Below are 26596 nucleotides of genomic sequence, written 5' to 3'. Positions count from 1 at the left end.
TTTTTGTTTTGCATTTTCGGAAAATATTTTGAAAAATCGTGTTATAAGGTAAAAAAAAATACCGTTAAAAAGGGGGGAAAGTGGCATTTGTTTATGTCATAGAACAGTGACGAAACAAGCAGCAATAAGTTAGCAGGCCCAAAACGTGGGCAGTACTGTAAGCGTCTTGTATCAAAAAAACACCCCAACGAATTTTACCTAAAACGAGAGTCCCCAAAAATGCTTTTAGTTAATTAGAAATTATCTCAATCTTAGATATATAATGTAGGTAGTGTCTTAAAAGTCGATCTAGTCATTTTACAATCATTTTCTTTACCATGTTCTAGTCATTTTTTTGTACTTTAGTGCACATAACTATAGGCCTCGTACAATAAAAAAAAGTTATGCAAATATGTTTATTTCTTTTCGCACACCTTAAGTTCCTTATCAGGTAATACGAAATTTCATTAGATAATTACCATACATACACATCTATTTGGGCGACTTTAAACCGATGTAGATAATCATATGTGGCTTCCCAAAAAATTTCATATAGCGGCGATAAAATAGTATGTTGCAACAAGTGTAGTAAACGGCAATTGGGTCACAAGTTTATTTGGCACGAGCGTAGGTTTAATAAACGAGTGACTTAAAAAATTCACCAAGTTCACGTATACTTTTTCTAAGACCGTTAGTTTTTGGTACGTTTTTGCAAAAAAACACAAATACATTCACAGACATAACCGTCAGAATCGACAAATCGACAAAATTCAAGCCATGCGGTAATATCTCCGAAAACATCCGACGTGGCTCGGATCCGTGGAAAGCCAAATTGACGTGCAAAAATGACACTTTCCGCACGCTGAACGGTATATAATTAGGTAACTAAGGAATAGAACAAAAAAAGTCGAAAAGGACCATTTAATTCTTCCTAACCAATAAAACCTGTAACTTCAAATCAACCAATAAGACTAACAACTAACATAGCCGCTTACAGTTCGTCAATTCGACAGGCTTCATTTTAGGTGTGGCATTTTTATCACAGTATTTTTTCAAAATATGCCCACTGGGAAAGCGTTAAGAGTGTAAAAATCTACGTTTTGAAAAGAAAATGGAGCAAATTGCAGGTTAATGTGCATAGGTATAAGCACAAAATAAACAATCCAAATTTAGGAATTTCAAACAGGAAGTTAATTAAGCAAAGTTATTTCTGGTTCGTAAGATTTCATTTCTCTGTTTTTCAATTTCATTTGGTTTGCGTAGTAAAGCAATAACTTTTTCGTGTGCTTGACATAGGAAATTTAACCGCGTTTCTGAGTAGGCAACTCTATCTTCATTGTGTTATCAAATTTATTGCAAAACAATTTTTTACACATTTTTTTCTCCTCCACTTTGTTACGTACTGCTGAACTTTCTAGTGCAACTTTTTCATACACATTGTTTTGTTCGATTGTTTTATTTATTGGTCTGTATATCTCTGGGAATATGATGTGTCTCGCATATCTGCGCTTACTGAGTACAGCACTTTCTACCCATTATCCATGTTTTTTTTTCAGAAATTCGGGCGTTTATATTCGCCGAACTTTCTTTTGTTATCAGACTGCAATGGCTTTAAAGTTTCTCAACTTCATTGGGCCGACTTTGTCTCTATAATTTTTATATAAGTCAATCAATACTTTCGTATTATTTGATTAAAGATCTTTTTTGTGTTTTTAGATATAATTGGTTTAACGTATTTCTCATAAATAAGGCAAACTATATGTTAGCTTGGAATAGATTAAATTTTTAATACACCAAAAAAACACATTCCACGACTGTTTAATTTATTATCCTCATGTTCCAAAATTCTTGGAATTACTTCTGGTTGGAAAATGTAAAGTTCTCCAAACGATATACTGTTTTACGACATAATCCGGTATTTAATTTTGGTAAATTTTTATGAGGCCTACCTCGTTTGACGTTCTACGCAATGACGTTACAGAACCGTCCTTCTGTACTTTGTACATACAAATGCTGAAAGCTGACAGATTTGTGTAGAGTTTCATCGGTGAGATTTCTCGATTATTATTAGTCCATGCAGTGAAAAATCCATTCTTACTTTAAAATGTTTATTATAAATATAAATGAAGGAGTAAATTTAGCTATGAAATAATGTTAGAATATTTATATAAAAAAAAGTTATTCTACAACAAAATAATCACTATCATCACTGGACTCGCCCCCCACACTAATTTCATTTCAGCTGTGATCATATCAGTTCTATTAGATTAAAATGATTAAAATAAAATTGTACTTCTTATCAAATGTTCCCATCTTAAGAACTTCCAATAACTGTTTCTTTGTGTATGAATTTTCAAAATTCCTATCATTTTCAGTCGATGATGAATTCGATATTTTTTCCGCTTGTGCAGCTGGTTTGTCCATCACGACAACACTGTTTGGTAGACTATTGGGAAACAACTTTTCTGAAAACCATTTGTCAAAGATGTCTGCTGTCATGTGTTCGTAGTAGTCAACGTTTGCTTTTTTGACATCTTTTGCAGAAAGCAACAAAGCGTTATCTACCCAACCAGCTTCAGAGCCTGCATGCAGTATGATAATTCAATTGCCCTGCGAAACTGGCACATCCAACGAACATTTCCTGCCGTTACCATCAGTCCATCTTTTTTTGACGATATCGGGGCTAATAAAGCAGGTCTCGTCTAAATATATGATGTTGACATTTTTAGCAAGAATTTCTTGGATTTCTCTCAAATATCTCGTCCTCTACTCCGAAATTCTTCTTGATTCCGTCAAAATTTGTCTCTTATTAATGGTTTTGTAATAGAAACCAATTCTTCCTACGAACGAACGCAAAGTCTCTTGGCAATAATCAATGTTCAAAACACTACGCAACCTTTCATGTAAAGTTTTAATTGTTAAAACAATATTCTTTTTAAGTAGACTTTTTGGGACCCCACGATCTTTCCGTGTTTTTCTTTCTTGGACACCATTCACAACTATGTCACGGTGTTTTAGTTATCTCGGACGTTTAATTTAGGAAGATTTATAAAAGCACACTAATATGAATTAATCTCACAGTTTGATCAAAGAAAATTTACCTTCTCTTAAAATAAAACAGTCCTCACGGCACACCCACATAGCACAAGGAAGTCCGTAAAACGTCCTCGGGATATCTGACGGGACATAGGGTATATCCCAGTATATCTGTTTCAGCTAATGGACATCCATAAGACGTCTCAAGGATATACGATGTTACTAATTGGAATGTTTGTTAAGACATACTAAGGATATCCAGTTATACTAGTTGAGACGTCGTTATTATATCCGACTGTGAGGATATAGGATCTTATATGGATATGCCAGTGGACCTTATTTAATTATTAAGGTTATTTCCAACAGCCTATGAGAAATACGGGAAAGTTAATGTCCAGTACTCCAGTTCATTGTACGGCTACAAAAATTCTATCCCGGTATTTGGTACTCGCTTGTGATGGAATTGGGTAAGGTTGGTGAAGTCAGCACTGGAATAGCAGGCGATATTTGAAATGCGCAAGTTTTTTCCAATTAATATTTAACCTTTAATATTGCTTTTGATGGTAAAAATGAAGGACTGCCGATTGGTACCATTAATAAAACACATTTTATACACATCTGATTTTTTTCTATTGTAGATATGAAAAAATTGTAGGTATATAATATAGCAAAAATATAGAACAACCTAACCTAAAGTATCTTAAAAATACAGTAAGATACTATATCTTGAACTAAACCTAAAAGAATAACTAATATTTGACAGGTTTTCTGTCACTCTTTGATGAAAGTAGCCCTTTTCAGCCAAGCAGCTCTTGAATTCTCACATTCTTTTGATGTGTGCCTTCTTATCCGCTTCTGAACATATTTTAGTTTTGGGAAAGAAGGTTTTATATATCTGTATTTTATTTAAAAAAATAAAAAGAACGAGACTGAGATTTTATACGTTTAAAAAACAGATTTAAAAAATCCCTGCATCCACCTTTTAAGTAAAGGCTTGATTTGACGCTGATAGTACTCTCATGACAGTGATCTTTATAAAGACACGGTGTTGTCGAAACAATTGTCATGTAAAAATATATAATTTCGTGAAAATCAGAACTTTTAGTTCTTATTTATTTTGTGGAGCATCTAAGTAAAGGCTTGATTTGACAGTGATGTTAGATGCTCCACAAAATATTATAGACACGGTGTTGACGAAACAATTGTCATGTAAAAATATATAATTTCGTGAAAATCTGAACTTTTAGTTCTTATTTATTTTGATAAATGGTTTTTCATCAAGTAAAAGCCACCTCAGTTCAAGCTAATCTCCTCGATGATATAGGTATACATTTATGTATTTCATTCCATTAAACTCTCATCGGCAAGATCTCTTTCATGAGAATAGCTACTATCGCGTGCAACAAAAACTGCAACAAATATGACTTTTCGGTTTGACACTAAAGGCCTAGGTTCATGCAAAATTTTTTGTCAACCTAAAAATTTTTCTAGTTTTTTTTTGCACGTGGCGGTACCTACTATCACCATGAAAACAAGCCATAAAAAATAGAAAAACGTGTTCATGAATTAACCCAACAACCATTTTAATGTGCGAATTGTACTTTATGAATGGTGATTCCTAAAATTAATACTTTGTTTTTGGGGGGTGATTCTTGCGTCCTTTTTAAGAAAAAATATACTAACTAGAAATATAATTTTGTTCTGGGAAATTTTCTCTAAAAGTGCTTACTTAAATAAAAAATTAGTTTAGTTTTATATGCCTAAATTTAACTGCTCAAAAAACATGAAGAGAAAGTGGATTTTATTTTTGTATTCAAAAACTAAGCAATAAGATACGATATGACCGGATATACTTAGGATATTGCGTGCTATCTGGGCAGTTCTTCTCGGCTTACATCTTAAATAAAGCACTGGCTTGTGACACACGTGCTGAAAAGGATAGTCCCTTCTGCATTACAACAGGCGAATCTTAAATTCATTTTCGAAGTCAAGACTATAAAAGGCTGTAAAAACGGTATATCGTTTGGTGAACTCTACCTATTATCTCATAGTTATACGATAAATTCACACTCCGTAAAATTCTGTTCCGTGCCGCAGCTGTAAAATTGCTATTGTTTAAAATCTCCGCTGAACCGACCCAGACATGTTCCACACGCGCTCACCCCAAAAATAAACGAAGGGACGATTAAAATAACCCCTACTCCATCCTCTTTGGGACGATATTTATGCCTGTTCATAATTAACAATGCGTGGTAGTGCCATATTGCCCTTAGATGCTAAAAATATAATCCCCGTCAGTTTTCTAACCGATTTCGAAAAGAACGGTCGCTGTTCAGGCGGCACGTGCAATTTACCGAGATAGTAATCTTTGTTTATAAATAATCGATACGCCTCTGATATTATCGTCCCGTTAATGTCAAAGCGAAACAGTTGACAGCATCTAGAAATGGTTCCGGATGACGATGAAGCTCCCATCGCTGAAAACTATGCCAGAAATTCAAAATGTTTGGATAAGCGGAAAGCCGAAACGTACTGCAATGAAAGTACAATTAATGGTCAGTACGCGTACGTCGAGTACTTGAGATGTCTGAGTTACGCTGACGGATACGAGATGTCGGAGGAACATATGAAAAATCTGTTGAGAATGACCTTCCAGGGCTGTGATTTGAGATATATTCGCAATAGCTAAATAAAGCATGCATATTCGACATTTAAAAGAAAGCGGTAATTATAACGAAAATTATTGCCCATCGTTTTCGTATGTAAAATTGTCATTATGTAATTGACTTGCAATATTTTTAAACGTTCATTTTATAACTTAGTGTTACCAAAGGACCTATATTTCATGTATCTAGTCAACCCATAACCCATTGTGTAATATTTGAAATACTTGAAATATATTGATTTATTTTAAGGGTTTTATTTCTATTTGATATTTTCCTCTTCAGTATATTGTGGCATATACTAAATTATTTGGTCTTGGACATTTCTTTGATTTCTATCAATTCTATCAAATCATCAAAATAAGTTATGACGTTTTTATTGGTTATGTGCTTATAGGACTATTTCTTTTTCAAAATATTTCTGAAATACTGGTTTTATTTTTCTCTGGATCTATTCTGTGTATTCTATTATATTTGCAATTTTTTATTACTTTAGTTTTACTATATCTAACCCTGAAGAAGTAGATTGTATTTTGCCTAATTATTTTCGTTCAAATTCTTACGGCGTAGACGAAATTTCTACCCAAATTCAAAAAAATTGTAGCCCTATTATTGAATTGTTTTGAATTTTTTGAATTATTTTCCGCAAATGTGGCGTGTTGCTGTTGACAAGCCTCTGCTTAAAAAACCTAACTAATTTTCTGATCAGCATCTGCATGTTATCCTTATGGCAATTTTTTTAATTTTGGAAAAAAAATAATACAAGCAAATTGATGAATACATGATCGTGAATAGAATTTTACCGGATTCTCAATGTGGGTTTAGGAGGGGATATAGCACAACAACCGTCCTACCACAGACGTAAGTGACATGGTTGAGACCCAGACAGAGGTGAAGTTACGGCAATCATTTTATTAGGTTTTTCCAAGGCGTTTAACACTATTGATAAATTAATCTCAGCTAAACTTAAATACTATCGATTTGACGATTCAGCCCTAAATATATCTAAATCATATTTGGATGGCAGGTCGCGGAGTATAAATTACAATGATAAAAACGTCATTGTCTGGGGTTCCACAAAATTAAAGAATTGGGGATTCCATTTAAAAAAAAGTATGTTTTATTCGTCACGCTTGTTTGAGCCACCATTTATACCTTAAAATAATTTTAAGTTGTGACTCTTAAAAGACTAAACATATGTATCCTTATCACTTTTGTGTTTATCATTATCTCATTACTTTTGAAACCAATGAGATAAAATGAACTTTACTCTATCTTTGACTCACCCTGCACAAATGCTATCCGCTTATTATTTGGCCAATCCACTGTTGTGTTTGCATTGAAAACTGTCAGGAAAATAATGTGCCTATACACAGGTAAAGTGTTGCCTTATGTACCAGTTAATTTTGAAGATTTAAAGTTTATATAGGACTGTCACTTAAAAACTTGTATAATTTCTGCTTTCAATGCTTTGTCACAAAACTAGAGTATTGTATTCAATATCAATATTCAATATTTCATAGGATCTGGACAAATTTGGAGAAAATACTGCCGTAAAAATGCCACGTCCAACCTTATTGATGATCTGAGCCAACATGGCTGCTGAATGGCCAAGGTCTTATATGTGGAAACCCTGAATTTGCAAGTACGGGTGTCGCTGGTTAAAAAAATAATTTTAAATATCGGGCGTGCGCAGGTTGAATGGACATTCTCAAAATGAGCATTAGGCAGGGCATCCGTATATTCAGCAGCGATAAAGAGTAAACATTACACGATTACTACTTCTAATAAACGCTACGTTCGATACATGAAGCCTAACCGGTAGGGAAAATTTGTGACGTAGTACGTCCTTCAATGAAAATGCTATTATCTCTTGGGTATTTCACGAGTGCTTTTTGTTGTATGTGGTAGCCTTAAACATTGTCTCCGCTCAGCGTCTGTACTGTTTGTCATGTCATGTTTCTATTTTTTTTTGACAAAACTGACCTTCTAAACAGTGTTAATTATGCAATAAAATCAATAATAAGTATGCTTAGTGCGATATCGTGAACGCTCAGTATATATGGGATTTTTTTAATAAAATACTTTGACACATATAATATTTTACAACTTTATGTATATACAAACACTTCTTAAATAATCGATTCAATTTAGTCCCAATATTTGATCAGGCCATCCCAACCGGCGGTCATTAACTTGCTGGGTTCATGGGGATGCCATAAAACGCTGATACACACGTTTTCGTGAGCCTTCCACTTCTTGTACAATTTTGTCGTTTTCCAATCCCATATGTAACACTTTCCGTCGGCATCTCCGGACACCAAGTAGCTCATGTCTGGAGAAAAATCCAACTGGCAAGCGTATCCGGCAACCATGTGACCAGAAAATGTTTTATTTCTGTTAATTTTAAATCGATTCATGGCAGAAAAGATTACCACTTTATTGTCCATGCTTTGACATGCCAGCCATTTACCTGCAATTAACGAATTCTCATTTATTTTTTCATGTCACTGAATTGGTACAACAGGAAACTGATGCGTGATGAAAAACATTTTTTCAAATTCAAAAATCTTTACATTTGCACATTCCACTTACCATTGGGTGCTGGGGTTACGGCAGGCATGCTGTGCATTGTCGGATCGGCGATATACTTCATATCCACGGGAATGTCCCACTCCCAGACCCTCAATGATTTATCATCTGATGTAGTAACAAATCTCCTGTTATCATCTACAAAAGTGACAGTGTTGACTGCTCCCAGATGTCTGTCGTATTCCTGAACGATATCCCCGGACCGTGTATCCCAACAGATTATCTTTTTGTCAGATGTGCCAGCCACGAAAAGGTGCTGTTTGTTTCGGTCGGGGTTAAACTTAACGCAGTAAGGGATTTTTCGGCTAGTAAAGCGAGATATAACTTGCCCAGTTTCAGTATCCCACAGCTTGATATATCTGCAAATCACGAAAACGTCAGCTACTGCTAAGACACATTCCGCAAAAAATCATTTTAATCATGAAAAACAAATAATAATATAAACAAATTTGAAAAGCATAAACTGAAAACTACCAGTAACTATATTGATACACATTTGAAGTGGGAGAGTGACATTAACTTCTTAACAAAAAATCCAAGGTATTTGATATACAAGTTCTATTTGATAAGGCAATGTCTAACTCAGCCCATTAAGTTTTGTTTTTGTTGGATTAATTGAGTTTAGTTAGAAAGTGCCCATATGGCATTTATTGGAAATAAATGTTAAACTCAAGTAAAAATTAATTAAATTAAATAAATCAAAATTTAAAAAACATAAATATAATACCTATCATATCCAGCTGACAAGAAATGCTTTCCTGAATTGTTAAAGTTGATATCCCGTACAGCTTGTCTATGGCCATAGTAAGTCCTAACACATCTTCTCTCATTGTACACTTCCCATAATTTTATCCTGCAATCCAGACTAGCCGACAGAAACAAATGTGCAGTTTTTGGGAACCACCTAATAGCTGCCACACCTTTAGTGTGCCCCGTCCATGTGTGAATATGAGCTTTGGGCAAGAAACACTTGTCTGGTGGTGTATCGGAACGCAAATTAACTCCCACATCTTGTGGCGCATGTAAAAAGGATCGCCCTTGATAATCCACAGGATCTTTAATGTGTAGCACAGATTTTTCCTCAAACGTTTTTTCTTCAACAACTTTGCCTCTTTTGGATTTCTTTGAAACAAGCTCATCGAGCTCGGCCTGTTCTTCTTCCGTAGGTTTAGCTACCCTCTCTTCATTAACAAATCCACCCCACGGTCCTAAAAACCCTTCAATGTCACTAGGGTCATCGTTTTTCCTACGTTTTCTTTTATCTAGAGGTCTTAATTTGGTATTCTCAAAAACTGTCTTGATATTTGTATTGTTTGCTTCCTCTGTACTTCCTACTACCTTGACACCTTCAGAATCTGTACTTACTGAAGGATCTAGGGCATACCCAAAACTAGCAAAAGTTCTACGTTGATTCTCAAACTGAAAATCGCTTAAATGAGCTGGTTCAACATAACCAGAGAGCATATTTCTTTCAACAGATTGTTGCTGAGTTTTATTTGGATTTGTGGGGCCAACGACTGGGGCAAACAATTCTTCATATTTTGGATTGTACGATAGTTCTTGTGCATCCGGATGAATGTGGATTTTATCTTCGTCGATAGCTGACGGAAGCACTATTGGTGCCGCGCATATTTGAAGCTGACTTTTAACGGAGAATTCTGGATTTACCACTGGCGAAGAATATTGCGACGAATGATCTTTCTCTTCATCGCTGCTTTCATATTGTTGAATGGACAACATATTACTTAATTTTGTTGACAAAATATTTACATTCAAATAAATCTTGCTTGTTTCCTGCTTCCACCATTCTTCTTATACTATCAAGGGCATAGATAAATACTCACGACGAATCAACGGGTCAACTTGGCTGTCGAAGTAAAATCATAAATCAGTAAATTACCGATTTCTGTCTTTAGTAGGTATATAAAAACCACAACTAACCAATACTAACGAAAAGAATTTGTAAAAAATATATTTCATATTATTTACATGCCTACGAATACGTAAAAGATAAATGACATATATTCTTCAGGTTTCGTCATGATGCACAGACTAAACTCAATACAAGTACAATTATGCGTCTCTCAAACACTGTTAGGCGAGACTGCTAGGATCATTTGCCGACTTCTGTCGAGGATTTTCGCTTTTGGACAATGACCAACATGTATAAAGAAGAAATATCCCCAAAATTTGCTCAGCTAACAAAAAACGATTTTGACCGATATAAAAAAAAATGGCATCACCCTCGCTTCCACCGCGGACCACCCGGTCCCATCCGACCTCCATACCGGTGTGAACAGGGAACAACGACGGGGCCGACGACGATTATCACTTTAAACATACACTGAACACACAAAACACTAAATCCACAGTGGAAACCGATATCAAGCTTTTGGGGACGAATACAAGGGATTCTGAAGGGAGCGAACGGAGGTTTAACCGCCGCGTGCAATGCGCCACTAAAAAATCACAAAACTAATCAAAACTAAACTCAATGTATTTGATTACGGTATTTTCTTCTTTTTTGCTTTTGGGACAAGGTAAAATGGGTTATAGCAAAAAAGAGACATAGGCAATATACGTGCAGACCCTCAGAATTTGGACAGCGCCCTTCTCGTATATAGTTAGCAACGGGCGAGTATCTCTAGTAAATGTGCCCAACGTTACGAATTGATGAAGAAGAATCACTATGCGTTGGCACAAATTAAATTAAAAAAAAATTTTGTACATTGTCGGATTGTCTGGTGTGTTGGTTCCATATACCTACTATGCCTGCCTATGCCGATAAAGCAACTATCAAAAAAAATAAATTGAGAAGGTCCATCCAGCATGCGCATGGGCCAGGTTTGAAATATTGTTCTGAATCAAACCAACCCAATAACCAACATGGCCGCTGCAAGATCGTCAATAAGTTTGCATACGGGATTTTTATGGCAGCAATTTCTCAAAATATGCCTAGATCGCGTCAAATGTCCAGAGAAAACAAGTTAAGTGTGCGGGATTCGCTGTTTAGAAAGAAAATGATACAACGTGCAGGTTAGGGAATGAAATGTAGAGGCATGCGGGGAAAATCGCTGTCTTCTCTACGAAAGTACCAATCAATTAAGTTTGTATGCGGCAATTTGCGGCAACATTTTCTCAAAATATACCTAGGAATCGTTAAATGTTCCGAGAAAACAAGTTAAGCGTGTAGAATTCGCTGTTTAGAAAGAAAATGGTATTACGTGCAGATTAGTGAGTAAAATGTAGAGGCATGCGCAGAAAATCGCTGCTTGCTTTACGAAAATATCAATGCCACCTGCGACGCGACAGTTTTTACCGTAGTAGGGCCACTATATTATGCAATAGGTATATGCTTGCGTAACCTAAAAAACGGACAGGTAGCGACTGGTACGTTTTAGTAAAGTTAAAAATTTGTTCGTTTTAAAATATTGATTAGCACATCGGTTAATTGTTTCATGCTGACGTCTGTGGATTTGAATTGGGCATTGATCGGTTTCTGGATTTCTCATATTCACGCTGGTACCTAGCTAGGACAGACACTAATAAATATCCTGTTTGGGATCATAGCTTTTTAATATTTAAAGCCGACTGAACTTTAGCAGTTGAAGTGATAGTAAAGTAATTAACCTCAAAAATTTGACTGCATAAGCTACCTGGAACTGTTTTCATCAACTTACAGGTAAATGCGCCAAACAATATGGCAAAATTTTAATTCTCCAGTAAAAACACTAAAATCTCGCGTCTCGTCAAAAATTTTTCAATTTATTTAAAAAAAACAACTCTAAAATAAACAATACTAATAAATAGCAAAATAAATATTTATTAATTTTAATGAAATTAACTGTGGTGCGCGTTTCTCTGTTATGCAAAATTACAAAATTGTAGAGAACAAGGAATCTATACGCCGATATCAACATATATTATACGGGACGTGTAATCAGGTGGTGGCGTTTGCTTTTAAAACAACCGCGAACTCGCTTGGTAAGTTTTGAGTTTTCGGAAACCCCTATTTCTCAATATTAAAGTTTATTCTGCCCAAGAATATCAAACGCTTCAATCTTATCGCGGCTTAAAACTTTGTACATTAAATCATCTATAGGCTCTAAAGATATCAGGTATCGGATCACAACGGTTTCCAGGATTGTAAAACACATTACAGCATCCATTAAGTACTTGAAGCGACGCTGATATTACTCGTGCTGGTCGTCCTGCTCGCGGATCTTAAGTCGGAACCCTTTTTGAATACCGCGTGACCCGCCTTGACCAACTCCTCCGCGATATCCACGTCCTGATTGTCGGACACGTTGAAAAGGTCGACGCCAGGGATCGGCGAGCCTTCCCGTTTAGCCCTCATCTTCTCCTTGACGCTGTAACCATTGATCCTGGCCGACAGTTTCTTCCACTGCGCCACGTGCGTCCATTCCTCGAACTGATCGATCGCCTCCTCGGACCACGACTCGCCCACCGGCTCTTTAAAGACAATTAGGTTGAGCCCAACCGGCGCTATTGCTTTTAGGCTACGATTACGGCGTCTGAAATCTCCCCCCACCACCAAAAATATTTCGATAAAATCGATAATCTATAAGATTGCTAGCAGCGTCCATTAGAGATGGGCATTTGATTCCCGTCATCTCCGTAATCCACGATCTTCCGGTAAATTTACGTAGCTAAGGGACCACATTTTTACGACCTAAGTCACCCTCGATTGACAACTATTCGGCCGCTAGATGTAAGTAAGTAGGGGAATAAAATCATTTATACTGTTTCTTAATGCAAGAGTGTAATAAAATGTAAATTTTCAATTTGAATCATTAAAGCGGGTGCACAACTTAAAGGTTATATGGTAAAGTTCAGATAAAATGCAAGGATAGTTTCCGATAAATTCCGTATTTCCGTTTTTAAGAATTACACACTTTGAATCTTTCTTAAATTAGGATCCCACTAATTTGTATACAATAGAAAGTCGAGTTTACTACAGGTAATTTATTAGGATAAGCTATACAAACCCTTTTATTTGGGCTAAAACCAATTCTATTGGGTTTAATTCACCGTTTATTTCGTTCGAAGGCGATTTCATCGACAACAAATTTCGTACATTGAGGTTTATTAAAGTTTACAATTTTCAGTAGCACATTTTTCTGGAATTGCGTCCTATTTAAAGTAAGCCCATGAATAGTGTCATTTTTTCAAGTATTTTTATGGGTGGTATAAGAGGAATAAGATCTAGGGCATTTGTCTTAAGCAGTCTTTAAAAAAAACATCAGCATTCATGTATTCATAGTGTCCAGTCTGTTTTCATTGAAGTGGTAGTAGTAAGCTACCACCGACAAATCCATTTTTGCCACCAATCTGAGTAATTATTAATCTTTTCCTGAGAGTGCCTTTATTCCAGTAGACCATCCTTCCATGAAAACTTGCTTCGCGCTTTTTAAATATATTTACCAACGATACATTCATTTACCCAAATGTCGTCCAGATAACAGGTATATATCCTTTCGAAATTGTCTAACTGCTCTCAACAGTCACCAGCAGATAATTTTGTTTTTCTCTATTACAACTTTCTGTTTCGAGTTTCCTCATAACCAAAATTCATTTCTACAATTTTTTCTTACTCGTGGAATGAAATCATACTTTTCATTTCAGATATTATATTGTCCAAAGTAGGTATGTATTTCTTTCCATCCTCATTTGTTTCTTGCAACTTCAAATGTAGAGTTTTGGTGGCAAAGATCTTTGAATGCATTGAGAATAATAATTGTCTCATTTTTAGGAAGCGCAGTTTTACTAAATCGGGATCTTTAGCAATCGTCATAGCTACAATACTACGAACATGAAAGACCACTAAGTTGGACGGTTTGATAATGATTTATAACTCTGACATTAAGAAACGGAATTATGGGACATTTATCAACAGCGATATTAAAAAGGAAAAAACACAATTTTCCTAATATCAAAAGCATTTGAAATCCTACCGGGGAGCTGATTATAAAACAGAACGGGCATATATGGAGTCTATATTACACTACTAAGGCTTTCGAAAGTGTTCAAAGAAGGGGCACCAAACGACTTGCCGCACGAAACAAGGCTTCACAGTACCAGGGACTATGTGGAGATCTAAAAGAAACCGTTACAGAAGTGATCTTCAAATATATCAGTTTTCCGAAAATTTAAACTTAGGAGTCATAACAAAAACCAAACACAACGCAAAACAGAGTGGCTTAAAACTTGAATCGTTTGAGTGAGTCACGATGTTCGCGCCATCTAAAGTACAGTTTAAATAGGCAGTAGGGGTAGTCAGACGCTCCAGGCATTATGTCAACTCACCTATTCGAGCTAAATAACACTCAATCGCCTGGAAATGCAACCTAAGGAAGTCAGTCCTCAGCTCGAATAAGTCTTTACAGGGCACGTTATCTGTATCGCCGTAATCTACGTAGTAGAGTTCGGCCATTTTTTCTTCGCCCTTGTACTTAACATCTAAAATTTCCGCTCGATACCTGAAAGGGAACGATTATTGCTGACCAATTTTTGTTATATGAACGTCCTTTTTTAATATTTTCTTTAACGCGTCAAATGGTCGTTTTTCCTCATAACTTTTAATGTGCAGTAGAGAAAAACTAGGAAAAATTTAATGAGCATATCTGTTCCTTCAAACCATGACGCCGTTTATATAAGTATAAATGTTATTTAAAACGGTATTTAACCCTTTTACAGAAAGTCCTTGTGATGAAATACATATTTTTCAATTTTAAAGAAATTTCACATAAAAGCTAGAAATAAGTATGGAAAAATATTTTACAAAAATATGATTCTTCAAAAAATAAAATCAATCAATTTTTGTAGTTTCTGCAGGAATTTGCGACCACTCTAATTCAATGATACTAAAGAGTTCCTATTGATTTTTAACACTGGAATACATTCAAGTAAGGTGTCCCAAAACATCCTAAATACCTGCGAAGTACAGTTCTGTTTTTCTCTCCAAACCATTCTTTTACTAATTTGGACGGATCATCGTCTTCTTAAAATCGCCATCGCATGTATTGTATTGTATTTTCCAATATCTCTTTGTATTGAAATCGGTCCCGGTACTTTAGGGAATCAGCCTTGTCCCAGAACGAGAAAACATCTAACGTGCCGCGGCGATGGATCAAGCGGCGAAAGGGAAGAGAACTAGCAGTACGCCACGATACATCGCGACATTTTAACCTTACTATGTTTTATCATGTAGTTAATAGTTTAAAGAATGATTTCTACTTACTCGGGGTTTGCTTTAACGAACATCTAACTAACGATAATCTATATTTTGGTGCCGAAACCCGCCGGTCGAAGAATGTATAGACTTTAAATGTCTAAGAAAATCTACTAGGAATTCTTGACCATGAGGCCAAATAACAAATGTATCATCGACGTAGCGTTTCCATAATCTTTGTTTTATGCGGAAGGTGTCGAGAACTTTCTTGCCAAAGGCTTCCACAAATACACTCGCGATGACTGGTGATAATGGAGAACCGTTGGGAACAGCTATGGGTTCTCCATTATCACCAGTCATGCGAGAATATATTTATGGAAGCCTTTGAGAAGAGAGATAGTTTTGTTATTTGGCCTCGACATTTAAACTCTACGCACCCTAACATACCATTGAAATAGAAACCAATAACCTTCCATTTTTAGATACTCTTATCAATTAAAAATGAAACCTAACATTGGGTTATCGTATTTACAAAAACCTACGCACACCGACCGATACGTTAATGCGTTGTCACATCACCATTCGGCCCAAAAATCATCCGATATCCGATGTTTATAGAGCGGTAAAACTATCTCGGCCCGCGTCACTGAACCACCTTATCTCTGCTCTTCTCTCTACCACACTTGCCATTGTCGCCATGTAAAACTTCACTGATCACATATTAAAACTTCTTAAGAAACATAACGTCAAAATCAGAATTACCACTTGTCCAAAAATCTCTTACCATCTTCGATCAATCAAAGAGAAAATTCAATTTGAGATCCCAGGAGTTTATAGCATTCCATGCATATGCGGAAAAGAATAGATAAAAAATAAAATAAAAAAGCCTTAACACTAAGACAAATAAACTTATCAGCAGTTGCCGAACACAACCACGAAACCGGACATGACATTTTATTTGCTAAAACTAAAATTCTTGCATGTAATCAATTTCTTCTAATAACGAAAAATCTATAGAAATTTATAAGCAACTTAACAATCTTAACCGCGACTCAAGTTTTTACCTGTCACTAATATTGGAATATATCATTGCCCCTCATCGGTGATGTGCAATGTCACCCCTGCACGTGGTATTTCAAATGAAAAGTGTGCCATTTGAGAATCAAATTGAAACGCTTTGGTCCTTTATAAAATTAGAAGCGCGCATTTTAATATGAAAAAGCCTCAGAAAATCGCGAATGGAATAAATATACATAAAATAAAAGTACAAAAAAGCTGCTGCCTTATTAACATCGGTAAATGAACAATGTCTCTATTGTAACTTCAAAGAACATTCTTAAATGAATTGTAACATAACTTGTTACCACACCTAACTACAGTTCTATGTGCTACCCGGACTACTCAAAACAAAAAACTAATCGAGAAAAACAAGATAACGACGTTTATCATTCAACAAATTTGTTTAAAGATGGAAAATTAGGTAGAATTACCTTACAAACTACTAATGCACGAATTTTATTGAACAAAAAATTTGCTGGCAACAAAAGTGACGCTGTTGTAAGAACAGTGACCGATGGAGGCAGCCAAGTAACATTTATTATTAAACAATGCGTTTCACGGCAGCTCAATCTACAGATTATAGGTGAACACAAAATTCGGCAACAACAATTGTGCAGAAATAGTACGAAAATCAACTAAGAGTGACAAAAGTAATTAAATGTCACACAAACTTTTATACAGTAATGACAACGAAACATCTAAAGTTCGTTGTGTATTTGATGCATCGGCGCATATGGACGGATGGATGACACATTATGACAAGAGGAGTGAAGACGAAAACTAACTAAAACTTTTACGAATTGCCAAACATGGCAATGTGGACCTACGTGGTTGCTTAAAAATGACGATGAATGGCCTCAAAATGACTCTGACACCGCAAACGATCTTCACAACACCATTTTTGATTTCCAAAAGTGCAATGACTTAGAGAACAGTTTGAGGTTTACATGTTACATGTTTCGATTCATAAAGAAAAGTTACTGATGATTACGGAAATGCAAGAGATCGAAAATTATTAGATTAAAGTAAAGCAACCTCGAATCCTTTTCACGATGAACAAGAAATGTTACCGCTAGAAGGACGGTGACTTCTTCCATAGGAGACGAAACATCAAATAGTTTTACCCAAAGCGCTTCCTTTCACTGATTGGAGTTCACACGTGAAAAACAATCATGGAAGAGTCAACTTAACAATAACAACTTTACGAGCGAAATATTGAAAAATCCATGCCAAACAACGTGTTAAGACGATTTTACATGGAAGAGGAGGTCTACAGAAAATTTGTAACAGTTACGACCTGCACTCCATAACAATGTAAACGGGAAGTAGTAAAGTAAAAGCGAGTGAGCATGAAAAATAACTATTTTCACGCGATATTTTCACTGTAGATGAAGACTGAATAATTTAGTACACAAATTATAAAGTTTCCATACTTATTTCCGACCACCAAATCCTTATCGCAAAAAATATATAACAAAAATTCCTTTACATTTGTCAAAAAAGTACATCACTGGCGTCTCCTAATGTACATACATTAAAAAACTTACTTCGACTTATAAATATTATGAAAAGTTTCTGTACTTTTTCCACCACTGTACATGTATAATACACATTTAATATTAAAATTTATAGGTGCTGATTATTTTTGAGCCCCTTTTATGAAGATTTAAAAAGAGTATTTTGAATAGTTTTACGCTACTTTTTAATAATAAATAAGACGCATGGCTCACCATTTGCTGTCGTATTGAAAGACCGCGGCCACCAGATCCCCTTTATTAATATCGTCCAAGGAGTGTTGACTTCGGTTGTCCACGTTGTTATAGTATTCGGTCATTTCCTCAACCAAACAGTCGAGTTTGGTCGCTTTGGGGCCAACGATCTGCAACCAAAACCGCGAAGGGTCCTCCATCGCGGATACGTACACTTCGAACGGGGTTTCAGGTTGACCTTTGAAATTTCAAAATTCTACTATTCGATAAATTTAAGTTAATCCTTTATCATCCTCACAGACAGTAAGCTTTGCACCTGACAAACCCCTAATTTCATTAATTTTATCACCCTTTTGACTGGCGCGACCCCGCTGGAGTCTATTAACATTATTTGGCACAATTTTGGTTTGTAAGTTGGTCCAGAGAAAAAAACAGGTATAATATAAAATGTTGCCAAGTACAACCCGACTGCAAAAGAATACTTCGGTCATGTAAAAATGTCAAGGTTATGGTTACTCGAATCAAGTCAGTCAAAGATTTTAGATAAAACCAAAACTCACAAATCCTTAGGAAACATCCTTATCCAAGTTAAAAAAAAATGACAAACCACTTACGCTGTTACGCCACAATAAATTGAATACACCAATTTTAGCAAATACATGAAATAGAAAGCCTACCTGGCACAGGAGACATGCTTTCGACTTTGGGAACCTCAATCCTTTTCACTATTTCAGGAGATTTTGAGGGACACCTCGGCTCTCTCTTTGACAGGCTGTCCTCTATAATCCGCTGGGAATGCTGACATTCTAGAATCACATCCTCCACCAATGATCTAGCTACATTTATTTGGTTTCTGGTGCCTAGAAAACCCAATCAAAAACAAATAATACAATTGAGAGGTTAAATACCTTTTATAGAAATTCTTTTTGAAGTTAATCCTTTATCATCCTCACAGACAGTAAGCTTTGCACCTGACAAACCCCTAATTTCATTAATTTTATCACCGTTTCGACCGATAATTTTCCTTATACAACCGACGGGCACCGAAATATCTTCGTTCTCCAACACGGGTTGGTTATTAATAAATTCTTGTATCAAATTCTGGGCGAGATAGCAGTTTTCTACTGAACCTCTTATAACGCAGATTTTTTCATCTACACCTTCTCTATCCTTAAACCCGATCCTCGTGCTCGACTGTTCCTGTAATAGTTTGATATTGCTTCCGTTACGTCCGATCAGACTTCGAACAACATCTTTCGGCACACGCATTTCAAGGGTCTTAAATTTTGAGGTGTGAACGTAGACGTCCGATAGGTCATCTTCCTCTTTTTTTAACAACAAATACAGTAAGTATCCGGTAACGGTGAAGACCGACAGACCCAGGGCTATCGTCAACGATTTCGTCACAGCTCTAATAAAAAAATACCTATATCAATTAGCGCGTCGAAGGTGAATTAGAACATAAATAAAAATGATATCACTTCGGCGTTTACATAACAGCGAAAAATCGCAACAATTAGTCCGCACCTTTATTACTCAAAAAAAAAATAATAAAGAAAATTTTAAAAGTGTGACTTCAGGTTAGAATGTACAATCCCGAGAAAACCGTATTATGCGAGTGCTTACCTCATTATTGTCGCGGAAAACAATGAACGGATATCTCAATCTTCCGGTGGACCGATCGAAACGGGTCGACAATTCAAAAATAGAACGTTATTTAAAAAAATATCCGTGCATTGAAAAACTCGGAAAAAAGTCAACTACATCTCACGGAACATTAAACGGCGCGGAATATCAAGGTTAGTTTTGCTGAAGTCGCCTTTCTCCAATGTTATTTAATATCACAGAAAGTTGATTGAAAAATAACGTAATTCCAGAGAAAGCTTTATTTCATTTGACGCAGCGTTAGGCACCTATATTATGAACAGTCGCCCATTTGTTGGCACGATCAGTGACAAGTCACGGAGGCACTTATTTTTTGTTTATTACGTGTTTAGCCCCGATTAGTGTTGTGTCAATCGTTTATTTTACGATAATCTAATCAATCAGTGACCGATTTCGAAAAGGACCGGTAGTATTGTTGTCTATATGTTATGTTTTCTGTTCTAGTTAGTATAATATTTAGCTGTGTTCTGCTTTTTATTTAATTATGATTTTATCAAAATAGGTGCTAAGTATTGGGTTGTACCAGCAATACATTAATTTGTTTAAATTAAATACCTGTGTGGAAATACATATTTCATTCAACACGTAAGCTAATCTACCAACCGATGTCGCAACTCAATACTATAGAATTATAATATTCCCATTCCTTTTCCGTGGCCTGTCTGTTTTGGTGCGGTCGGTCGATCGCTATTCGGTCACTTCAGACCGGTCAAGCCGGCAGCGAGAGCGAACAAGGTGATCGAATCGTTATGAACAAGCGGGAATCGGTCGTTCGATGCTATGAAGTGATTGAATCATAGTGACCGAATCAATCGCGATTGACACAACTCTAGCCTCGATACTTATATTCTAAAATTTCGGACAAGACAAATTTCAATTACAGAACAAATCAACAATCTTTGTATGGAAAAGTACAGAACTTTACAGATCTATTTTTCCCGGTTCAAAACCATTTTCCATCTAAATTTCGAAATTGAATGTCATGTCGCAAATATCACATCCACTGGTGAGACATCCACAAATCCATTCTTTAGAAATTACTCAACCCAATTAAAAATAAATACTTACAGTTTATTAACGCAAAATTACAAAAACTATGTACAAAAACGTAACCTAAGTTTAAACTTTTTTATTAAAAAGTTCGTAACATGTACAAGTCATATTGATTAAAATTAATGGGCGGATACGCTGACTTGCCACACCCTTATCGTGTTGTCGGAGTACCCTGCGAATAGTGTCTGCCCGTCGGTGGACCACGCCAGGGATAAGCACTGGGGCGGCTCCGCCTTGCTACCCTGTGACTGGCTCACTACTTTGGGCTCCAATTCCTCTACCATTTCCTTGCTCTCCAAATCCCAAATCTTAATGGACGGGCCGTACGCTGCGCAGAGCCAGTACCTATTGACCAAACGCTTCAGTCGCAGAAAAAAAATTCGTTCGAAGGCGATTTGCGAAAGAAAATGTATAAATCAGTCCCATATCCGCTAACCTTTCATCGTCGGTCAAGGGGTTAAATGAGTGTCATCATTTTTTTTTTATATAAATTTTCTTTTATAAAAAATAGATTGATTTTATGATCATACTGCAGACCTCAAAACAGTTACCGCTATGACGGTATCTATTCTAGCACACAAAAACATATCTCTATATTTGACGTAAAATTTATCAGTGGTCCTATTAATTTTTAATTTCCGTCACTTACCTAGGATTTGAGATTAAGGCCGATTTTTTCCAGTTTTGACTTTTTGATGTCATTGTACCCTTATTTCCTACATTGTAGTGAAGGATTCGAGTAAGTTATAAATCAACACCTAAATTACTTTGCACTCGTATAGGTTTTATTTGTCAAAACTTTTACGAAAGGAAACCTTTTTATATAAAGCCTCACTTGGCGCGTAGTAGTTCATGGAAGTTTTTATTCATTAAAATGAAAACAAATTATTAACAAATGAAAAAAAAAAGTTTCTTAATGCGAGTTATAAATCATTATGTTAACCTTAGTAGCGTTAGCAGTCATTGGCGTAGTATTTATTGAATACCTACCTTTAGTAGTGTTTAAAATTAGAATTATAGTTACTTTCCGACAATTATAGGAAAGTTCATTCTCGAAAAATGCAAATGCTAGATCTAGATCCTATTCCTGCTTGGTCTGTTATACAACTTATTATCAACTTATATGTTATAAATCATTATGTTAACCTTAGTAGCGTTAGCAGTCATTGGCGCAGTATTTATTGAATACCTACCTTTAGTAGTGTTTAAAATTAGAATTATAGTTACTTTCCGACAATTATAGAAAAGTTCATTCTCGAAAATTGCAAATTCTAGATCCTATTCCTGCTTGGTCTGCTATACAACTCAAGAAAATCAGAAAAAAAAAACATTCTAGAGCCAATTATTTCCCTGGACTCCAACGACTATACTTCACCTGACTACTGGGAACATGATTAAAAATTACAAATGAAGTTGTATTGTAAATATATTTTTTTAAATGCAAATATTTACAATTGATCTATTTTCATATTATTCATTTACTTGAGTTTGGAATAATTAATAACTAAGTAACTCTCGGTATATTGGTATCTTTTATTCCGATACTGGTAAATTAGTATGACCCAAATGTAGCAAGGATTCGTGGGTCTTAAAAAAACTTTTTGATCTCTGTCATAGAAACTTTAGATTTTATTACTTCCTAGCAATAAGACAGAAGCTAAAAAAAATGCAACAGCGCATATGGTTCAGTGGAAGAACTTCTGTCTCACTAAGAGAGCCTTTTTTAGGACTTCTGAGTTTACGATAAAAATACGACTTTAGGCCCTTTAGAAGCTCCAGTCGCAGAAAGAACTGGAGAAAACGAAAAGCGATAGTTGTAGCAACTTTCACCGCCTATCAGTTGATCGTTATCAAATAGAGGTCGCTCTCACCTGTTAGGCGAGAAGCACAACGCGGTGATGATGTCGTTGTGGTCGAGAGTGTGCAGGTGTTTGCCGTCGTTCAAATCCCAAAGCATCGCCTTGCAGTCCTTGCCGCCGCTGGCGCACAGGCTACCGTCGGGCGATACCGTCACCGTATTCAGGTAACCGGTGTGACCCGAATGGTTGATCTTCAGACGACAGTTGGTAAGGTTCCACACTTTCACCATACGATCCCAGCCCGCTGACACAATGATAGGGTTCGCGTGGTTCGGCGAGAAACGCACGCAAGACACCTGCAAAACGAGACGCGACCACCTTGTATAAACGTCGCTGGGGCGATCTATATACTCTATCTCGAAGTATATCGTCTTGGCTTTTCACGGACTATCCCCCAAAAAGTAATTAAGGCTTTCATTACGATTGTTACTGGGTAAACTCAACAAATAATTCATTCATAGGTAAGGGACAAAACAGGGATGTCAACTACGTGTCGGCTAATATCTGCGGCAGCGTTGAATAACGAGTATACAACCTTGTCTAAAACTAAAATTAGAACTAAAACGGAATCTAGAAGAATAAGAATCAGCGGTACCACCCTGCAGATAGATATTTCTAAAATGGGATTAATACCGGATGTATATAATTTACCTAGATGGAACGATACAGTATGGATTGATTTCGGCGAAAACTGACAAAGGTTGTTTGTGAAGACTAAGGACTCTATTTAGGACTATTATGAAGATATACCTAAAAAACAATATACTTAATCTTTAAAGTTTTAAAGTATCTTAAAAGTCCATCCTTGATGCGTAGTAATTTTAAATCTTACCATCTGGACAATAGCGAAAGAAATATGAAAGGAATGAAAATATATTCAATTAATCAAAATCAGATTGTTCTTACTGTAGATAAACTGAAAAGTTAGCTAAGAGATGAAAAGATTAAATTATCGTAAAATTTGGATCTAACGACAGTTTTTGCATTCCCCAGCTTAGAAAAGTAGAAAATCTATTCTTTTTGACCTTCGTATAACCATTTTCAAATAAACGACAATGTAAAAAGTCATGATCATGTTCGGGAATACCCAATAATTTCTAGGTCAGCTGAGCTACCAGAAGTAAATGGCATAATTTCTAGGCAGCTCAGGTGTCCTATTGCCGTCGGCAGCTTACTCAAATGCGAAGACAATAGACGTTAAAACAAAATATACGAGAAAAATGTTCCAACTCGAGCGGTCGACGCACGACATTGAAGGTCGCCGAAGACGCAGAATGCTCGCATTCGGTCCCCTTTCCTTCCCTCTACCGGGGGTTGTGAGATTGAAACTCTAAAAACCCCTATCAACTGGGAAGGATCGAAAATTCTACTACACTAAAGTTCTCGGCATGTCGCGATGTCTCCTACCGCACATTATAGGCCGTTTCGCAAAAGTATAAAGTAGTAAAATATGAAATTGCGTTCATTACCGTTCAATTTCGATTTCGGAAATAATCGTCGGTGTATAGACACCAAAAGTCTCATTCGAAGAAACGTCTTTTTTTAGAAAGGAAGTACCCAGACTAACGCAAGCTTTAATGTAGCTAGAAAACTTTTATGGCGTAACTGTAAAGCAGTTGTACTAGAAAGTGATGAAAATGATTGCTGGCAACGGAAATACTTGAGAAGTATAAAAGCAGCATCCGAGCCAAGAAAATCTATTACCTCCATGAGATGTGGATTAATGAAGATAATATGGTGGGGAAAATGTAGAAAGAAGAAAAGTCTTTCAGGGAAAGAGAAGAGACTATAATAATGGTCCATATCGTCCAAGCAAAGAGGGATTTTTAAAAGATTTGCCATGCGGGAGATTATCACTATGAAATGAAGTAGAAAAAGTGGAGAAAAAAAGTTCTTGATTAGTTTTTTAAATGTACTGTACATTTAAATAAGAAAAATTCGAAGAAATTGAACAAACCTTAGAACACTGGAAGAAATTCTTTCAAGCTACACATTAAGGCGCAAAACTGACTGCTTCTCCCAAAAACCTGGGCACAAGAGAAACCCCAGCGGTTCAATTTTCATTTAGCCGAAATCATTTACATAATTAGGGATTGTATTTTTGTCTTTTATAAGCCTTAAGACTTACAATTTTTTTTTTCAGAAAATATACAATTTCCATTTTCCGTGCTTCAAAAAAGGTCACATAAAAACTGATTTGCCGTGGGTGTTTCTAATTTTTTTATTATCAAGCAGAAAAAAATCTTTATACAGTATTTCCCACAAAGAAAATGTGTTTGATATCCCTGTACTGAACATATGTTTATCTTGGTGTTGCATTTTTTTCTAAAAAAAATTCTGATCCGTACATTTTTTGTCTGCATGTTTTGATATTTCACGTTATCGAAGTGTTTTGGTCCATAAACGGTTGGACCCACTATTAAATAAATTTGGTTAGTTTTGATTTATTTATTTGATTTGATTATAGACCGGAAACTGAAAATGATGCAAATGAAAATTTTTAGTCTTGTGTGCAAATGTTTCTCAAGGCGGTTTTTGAAATATATAACTGATTTGGGCTAAAAGAAATTCCTCCTGTCCAGCCGCATCTAAAATTTACCTAGACTTACCCAGTCGGTGTGGCCATCGTCTTGAATTGTATATTTACATTCGGCCAAAGTGTTCCACAGCTTAATTGTCTTGTCCCTCGATCCAGATACGATTTGACGGTTATCCACTGAGAACGCTACACTCAACACATCCTACACCAAAACAAAAAAAAACACGGTAACCTCAGCAAATATTAATAAGAAGGCGACAGTTAAAATTTGTCCAGTTTCAGATTGAGGAGATTAAAACCACGAAAAGGTTTCCTCCGCACCCAGGAACTTTATTTAATCTCCTTCCTTGCAACAACCCGAATGGATACTTAAACACCAAACTGGTGCTTTTAAGGAAGGTAAAATTTAAGCGAGACTCAACATACTTACTATTACCCGCCGTCGCTGACCTAATCTTCAGTCGATGCAGCAGACAATAAATAAAAAAACAAAAAATCTTCTAGCTGTTTCGAGAGAGGCGATTAATTAAGACTACGCTAATTTTAAATCAACATGATCGGTCAAACCTTGGTGTGATCTTCGAATCGCCTGGTGGTTTTGCCGGCTGCCAAATCCCACAAACGCAATGTTTTATCCCACGAACCTGACAGCGCGTAGTTGCCATCGCTGGAAAGCACCACGTCCGAAATAAAATGTGAGTGGCCGTACAAGCGTTTTTGGGGCACGCCGTATTGGCTGTCTTCCCGCGTGAGCTTCCATACAATCAAAGTTTTATCTGTGAAAAATAACGTCGGAATCGAAATGTGCCCCTATTAACTAACAAAACGCGATCGTTTTTTAAATGCGATGGACATGGACTCGTGAGAAATTTTCGGATTTCAATTTTATGCGCCATAGCCGTCACGTGCAAATCTTACCTCTGGAAGACGACAAAATCATGTCTGGGTATTTAGGATTGGTGGCGATTTGCGTAACCCATCCGTTATGACCCAAAAGGGTGCCTTTCAATTGCAGCGTTTCAGACATTTTATTTTATTTTAAATTTATGCGAACGCTCTTCACCCTCCCAAAGTTCTTGACAAAAAGACAAGACAAGCAGACCTTGTGCCAAACGTCAATCGCAGCATACGCATGCGCATTTGGAATAGAGGTGGGTATTTCGTGCTCGCAATATTTTGTAAATGTTTTGAAAGATCAGTCACTAGAAATATAAAATTTGATTGCATGAACAAAATGTTCTAACAGCACC

At 36.2% G+C, this 26596-nt stretch overlaps 3 protein-coding genes across 4 annotated transcripts; all 3 read right to left on the bottom strand.

Moving 5' to 3' along the window:
- Positions 1-7746: 7746 nt before the first annotated feature.
- On the bottom strand, positions 7747-10304 carry LOC132699282 (pre-mRNA-processing factor 17). Its single transcript, XM_060665914.1, has 3 exons — positions 8998-10304; positions 8274-8629; positions 7747-8151 (listed from the first exon to the last, which is right to left on the bottom strand). The coding sequence occupies exons 1-3, from the start codon at positions 10008-10010 to the stop codon at positions 7829-7831; spliced, it is 1692 nt and encodes a 563-aa protein (XP_060521897.1). The 5' UTR covers positions 10011-10304; the 3' UTR covers positions 7747-7828.
- Positions 10305-12077: 1773 nt separating this feature from the next.
- On the bottom strand, positions 12078-20038 carry LOC132699843 (tudor and KH domain-containing protein homolog). Of its 2 annotated transcripts, none has more exons than XM_060666772.1 (6): positions 19857-20038; positions 19139-19656; positions 18908-19090; positions 18252-18468; positions 14598-14770; positions 12078-12743 (listed from the first exon to the last, which is right to left on the bottom strand). In XM_060666772.1, exons 1-6 carry the CDS (start codon positions 19859-19861, stop codon positions 12439-12441), a joined length of 1401 nt encoding a protein of 466 aa, XP_060522755.1. In that variant the 5' UTR covers positions 19862-20038; the 3' UTR covers positions 12078-12438. The 2 variants fall into 2 exon arrangements, with proteins under 2 accessions (XP_060522755.1, XP_060522756.1); XM_060666773.1 differs by having other exon boundaries at positions 19139-19641; positions 19857-20037.
- A 971-nt stretch (positions 20039-21009) lies between these two features.
- On the bottom strand, positions 21010-26451 carry LOC132699204 (small ribosomal subunit protein RACK1). The gene is made up of 5 exons (XM_060665790.1): positions 26265-26451; positions 25914-26122; positions 25417-25548; positions 22820-23103; positions 21010-21293 (listed from the first exon to the last, which is right to left on the bottom strand). The coding sequence occupies exons 1-5, from the start codon at positions 26371-26373 to the stop codon at positions 21068-21070; spliced, it is 960 nt and encodes a 319-aa protein (XP_060521773.1). The 5' UTR covers positions 26374-26451; the 3' UTR covers positions 21010-21067.
- Between the last annotated feature and the right edge of the window lie 145 nt (positions 26452-26596).

This window comes from Cylas formicarius, unplaced genomic scaffold (genome assembly GCF_029955315.1).
Source record: "Cylas formicarius isolate icCylForm1 unplaced genomic scaffold, icCylForm1.1 PGA_scaffold_3__17_contigs__length_32017465, whole genome shotgun sequence".
NCBI lineage: Eukaryota > Metazoa > Arthropoda > Insecta > Coleoptera > Brentidae > Cylas > Cylas formicarius.
The sequence above is the reverse complement of the archived record's forward strand: the minus strand, read 5'-3'. Positions and strand labels throughout refer to the sequence as shown.

Coding starts and splice junctions, on each gene's coding strand:
- LOC132699282 (XM_060665914.1), bottom strand. CDS start 10,010: ATGTTGTCCATTCAACAATATGAAAGCAGCGATGAAGAGAAAGATCAT. Junction 8,630..8,997: donor TTGTCAGCTGGATATGATAG/GTATTATATTTA, acceptor CGTGATTTGCAG/ATATATCAAGCTGTGGGATA. Junction 8,152..8,273: donor CGTAACCCCAGCACCCAATG/GTAAGTGGAATG, acceptor CGTTAATTGCAG/GTAAATGGCTGGCATGTCAA.
- LOC132699843 (XM_060666772.1), bottom strand. Junction 19,091..19,138: donor AAAAAGAATTTCTATAAAAG/GTATTTAACCTC, acceptor TGGGTTTTCTAG/GCACCAGAAACCAAATAAAT. Junction 12,744..14,597: donor GTGTTATTTAGCTCGAATAG/GTGAGTTGACAT, acceptor TTGTCTTTAAAG/AGCCGGTGGGCGAGTCGTGG.
- LOC132699204 (XM_060665790.1), bottom strand. CDS start 26,373: ATGTCTGAAACGCTGCAATTGAAAGGCACCCTTTTGGGTCATAACGGA. Junction 26,123..26,264: donor GATTTTGTCGTCTTCCAGAG/GTAAGATTTGCA, acceptor TATTTTTCACAG/ATAAAACTTTGATTGTATGG. Junction 25,549..25,913: donor GATTCGAAGATCACACCAAG/GTTTGACCGATC, acceptor GTTTTGGTGTAG/GATGTGTTGAGTGTAGCGTT.